The following is a 5,000-nucleotide window of genomic DNA, read 5'->3' as shown; positions in this document are numbered from 1 at the left end:
GTACAGAGTGATGGCGTCTGGAGAGGGCGGCTGGGTAGCGGGTCCTTGGGAACGCGGACGCAGTCGAGAGACAGGTAAGTACACAACAACAACAACACAGTGAGCTATGCGACAGGATCCCTTAGAACAGATCCTCAAACCCCCCACCTCCCTCCTCCTGCCGCAGAATGCACCCCCCCCCCTCCATCCCCTCCATCCCCCTTGCAAACCCTCCTCCATCTCCCGTAGTGTTATTTGTTTGTGTCATAGTTTTCAGGCCATCCCATTTTATTCTTATCGCCACAATATATGTACAAGTCAGGAAGATGAGATGGCGCTGGGCGATAAAGCTTATCACCAGGCCCTCGGTAAGAGCGCGCATCACTGACTGAGCAAGCGAGCGAGCGAGAGCCGCCGCCCAGCCCAGCCCGGCCGGGGCGCGGCGTAGCGTCGCGGAGCGGAGCACATCACGGCTTATTACAAATGAAGCCTGGAGCCGCCAGGGAGATGAAGGAGCCGGGCAGCCCAGCGAGGAGCCTCTCCCGCAGGCAGAGCGCAAGGCCCTCGGCCCCCCTGCCGCTCTGGATCTCCCTCAGCTCTGCTGGGTCCCCCAGCGGCAGACTGGAGAGGTGCTCAGAGAAGACAGTTTTGCACGCAGACGGGTCAGGTTAGCTAATTAAGACGAGAGGTGAAAACGCAGGACGAGGAATATGCTGTCTCATTGCACAGCTGAATTAAAAAAAAAAAGAAAAAAAGAAATGTTTTTTCACAGATTGAAGCAGAACGTTTATATTTTTGCTTTCGAAACAGGTCGGGTTGCTAATTAACATTGAGGGTAAAACAAAGAGTAAGATTTGCTGGCTCACTTCACAGCTGGAGAAAAGGCATTTGGGCAATTTCACTAACTGAGGCCAAAGCTTTGCATTATAACTTTGCATGTGGGAAATTAGGTGTCTAATCGAATCCTGCAGTGGCTCATGTTTAAATAGGTAAACGAATGATTTTTTTTTGCATTTAAACACACATTAAGACCTCTATCAACAAGGTTAACATTAACAGATATGCTGAGCAAAAGATATTTTTATCACGTTGTTTTCTGCCACAGTTTCAATGAATATGATTATATCAAATTATTGAACATGTAGCACAATAATAGAATCAAATATAGTTATTTACTATTTGCTATTCATTACTATTTATATATAATACATATAATTGTTGATCTTCTGCTTATTTAATCTTTGGCCTTTTGCAGTTTAGTACTAGAACCACCATCATGCACGGTGACGTCGGTGACGTCATTAGATCAACATTAGGGTTGTGTCACATCGTATAATATTTGTGATTACTCTTCTATATCATGCGGCAGTATTGATCATTTACTGTTGTTTTGTGGTGATATTTTTGCACAGTGGTATGCAATTTACATTTCCCGCATGCAGAAATGTAAATGTGCATATTTTTTTGAAGAACTGTGAGCACCGTATTTCTTTGTAATTGAACACAGCTGTTAACATGTATTATTATATGACGTGTTAACTTTGTATTACTACATAAACATTATTTGATAAGATTTTATTATATCTAATCACTGTATATCAACATTTTTCCCTCGGCGAGATCAGAGTTTTTTTTTTAAGCCGCACCACCCAGCACTAATCAACTTGGAAACACATTTTTGTCAAAACAGTTTTGTTACCGGCTGTAATTGTCTTCCTCCAGCCATCAGCAGAGAGGTGGCGCGTTGCGTCTGACTTAGCTTTAGTCTGCCTCATTGGGCTCGTGCTCTGCCACCAAGTTACACACTGAAACGGTGAAGTTTAATTGTAGGCTTGGAGTGATTTATAATGATTACGTGGAATTATACTAATTGCGGCAATGTTGATGTTGATTACGGGAATTATGATTTGTCATTTAAACCTGAAATCTGGGTAAATAAGCTTGATTATACATGTGTGTGTGGGAGTGCGTTTTTTTAAGCGCATCCTAAGGTGTTTACCACTTACCTCCTTGTTTGTTGTTAAGTAGCTTCGTAAGTAGCTTAGGACGCCTGTGCTCTCCAGAGGAGATGTTTTATTTTGACGTCTGTTTGAGGCCGTAATTATAATTTCTTAAAAAGATGAACCTGGAGAGGGGAAGAGGCCCAAACCCCTCGTGCTTGTGAAATATAGCTGCGAATGAATGGTAGATGTTCAGTCCTATTAAATCAGCACTGAAAAAGTTACAACTCTAATAAATTGCATTCATGCTAATGGCGCCATATGATTTACTGGCTCTATTAAAGGTGAGAATTTGTGTGCTGCTTTCCTTTGGAGTGACATACTCTCCCTCTCTCTTTCTTCCTCCCTATTCATCCCCCCCTCCCTCCCTCCCTCTTTTTCTCCCTATTTTTATCTCTGCCTCCCTTTATCACTTTTTCATCTTCGTCCCTATCTCGGCCTCTTCCTCTCTCCTTTTATCTCTCTCTCTCTCCTCCTCACCTCTCCTCGTTCTCTCTCTCCAATTTCTCTCTCTCCTCCTCCTCCTCCTTCTCCTCATCTCTCTCCATTCTTTCTCCCATTTCTATATCTTCCTCTCTCTCTCTCCTCATTATCGTTCTTATCTATCTTCCTCTCTTTCTCTCTCCTCACCTCTCCTCGTTCTCTCTATCATATTTCTCTGTCTTCCTCTCTTACTCACCCTAAACTTCTCTCATCCCTGTTTTCCCTCCTTTTCTTTTTCTCTATATCCCAATATTCTCTTCCCCTCCTCTCTCTCTCTCTTCCTCCTCTTTTTTTTGCCATCGTGTTTCTCTCTCTTATTCTCTCCATCGCCTCAATCCTCTCTTCTCCCTATTCACTCCCTCTCTTTTTCCTTGTACCTTTTCTCTATTCTTATCCCTTCCTCTGCCCCATCTTCTACCTCTCTCTTCACCTCTGCCATGCTCTGTCTCTTCCTCTTTTCTCTATTTCCTCTTTCTGTCTCCATCACACATTCCTTCCCCAACCCTCTTCCTCTCTTTCTTCCATCTCTCTCTCTCTCTCTCTCTCTCTCTCTCTCTCTCTCTTTCTTTACTTTGGCCCATTTCTCCCTCACTCTCTCCCTCTTTCCTCTCTTATCTCTTTCCTCTCTTTCCCTCCCACTCTCCCTTTCCTCTCTCTCTCTCTCTCTCTCTACTTTGGCCCATCTCTCCCTCACTCTCTCCCTCTTTCCTCTCTTCTCTCTTTCCTCTCTTTCCCTCCCACTCTCCTCTCTCTCTCTCTCTCTCTCTCTCTACTTTGGCCCATCTCTCCCTCACTCTCTCCCTCTTTCCTCTCTTCTCTCTTTCCTCTCTTTCCCTCCCACTCTCCCATCCCTCTCTCTCTCTGTGATGTGTTTCTTGACCAGTTCCTGCGAGTGTGTCGTCTCCGTCCGGAGCGGAGTGTGTGAACGGCTACAGTGCGGAAGTGAGCTGGGAGGCGCCCGGCGAGGTCAGGGGTGTAATTGAGAAGTACGTGGTGACGGCCTACAACCAGGACCAGCCCTCTCAGCCCCCCATCACCGCCACCTTCCTGCACCACACGCCACACCTGACAGGTAACACACACACACACACACACACACACACACAACCAGGACCAGCCCTCTCAGCCCCCCATCACCGCCACCTTCCTGCACCACACGCCACACCTGACAGGTAACACACACACACACACACACACACAACCAGGACCAGCCCTCTCAGCCCCCCATCACCGCCACCTTCCTGCACCACACGCCACACCTGACAGGTAACACACACACACACACACACACACACACACAACCAGGACCAGCCCTCTCAGCCCCCCATCACCGCCACCTTCCTGCACCACACGCCACACCTGACAGGTAACACACACACACACACACACACACACACACAACCAGGACCAGCCCTCTCAGCCCCCCATCACCGCCACCTTCCTGCACCACACGCCACACCTGACAGGTAACACACACACACACACACACACACAACCAGGACCAGCCCTCTCAGCCCCCCATCACCGCCACCTTCCTGCACCACACGCCACACCTGACAGGTAACACACACACACACACACACACACACACACAACCAGGACCAGCCCTCTCAGCCCCCCATCACCGCCACCTTCCTGCACCACACGCCACACCTGACAGGTAACACACACACACACACACACACACACACACAACCAGGACCAGCCCTCTCAGCCCCCCATCACCGCCACCTTCCTGCACCACACGCCACACCTGACAGGTAACACACACACACACACACACACACACACACACACACACACACAACCAGGACCAGCCCTCTCAGCCCCCCATCACCGCCACCTTCCTGCACCACACGCCACACCTGACAGGTAACACACACACACACACACACACACGCACACGCACACAACCAGGACCAGCCCTCTCAGCCCCCCATCACCGCCACCTTCCTGCACCACACGCCACACCTGACAGGTAACACACACACACACACACACACACACACACACACACACACACAACCAGGACCAGCCCTCTCAGCCCCCCATCACCGCCACCTTCCTGCACCACACGCCGCACCTGACAGGTAACACACACACACACACACACACACACACACACACACACAACCAGGACCAGCCCTCTCAGGCCCCCATCACTGCCACATTCCTCCACCACACACCACAGCTGACAGGTAACACACACACACACACACACACACACACACACACACACACACACACACACACACACACACACACACACACACACACACACAAACTCACACAACCAAGACAATGTTCCCAGCCTCCCATCCCACATTTCTTCACTACACACACATACACACACACACACACACAGACACACACATGAATATGCACAATACATACACGTACACACACACACATGGCTATAAACACTTGTGTACATACAAACCCATGCTTCTAAGCCCTCTTAAGCCCAACCAAACAGACAGCCAAACACACCAACACACACCAGACAAATAGACACAGGCACACAAAGTGACATGAAGA

At 48.6% G+C, this 5,000-nt stretch overlaps 1 protein-coding gene across 1 annotated transcript in view; it reads left to right on the top strand.

Moving 5' to 3' along the window:
• Positions 1 to 5,000, top strand: part of ush2a (Usher syndrome 2A (autosomal recessive, mild)) — a 303,780-nt gene that overhangs the window by 101,737 nt on the left and 197,043 nt on the right. Inside the window, exons 28-29 of the mRNA XM_062522184.1 lie at positions 1 to 74; positions 3,346 to 3,534. The exon at positions 1 to 74 is cut by the window's left edge and continues 7 nt beyond it. Coding sequence (XP_062378168.1) covers positions 1 to 74; positions 3,346 to 3,534 — 263 coding nt within the window. The remainder of the gene's footprint in view (positions 75 to 3,345; positions 3,535 to 5,000) is intronic.

Source organism: Sardina pilchardus, chromosome 20, assembly GCF_963854185.1.
Source record: "Sardina pilchardus chromosome 20, fSarPil1.1, whole genome shotgun sequence".
NCBI classification, from domain to species: domain Eukaryota; kingdom Metazoa; phylum Chordata; class Actinopteri; order Clupeiformes; family Clupeidae; genus Sardina; species Sardina pilchardus.
Note: the sequence above shows the minus strand (reverse complement) of the source record. Positions and strands in the feature narration are given on the sequence as shown.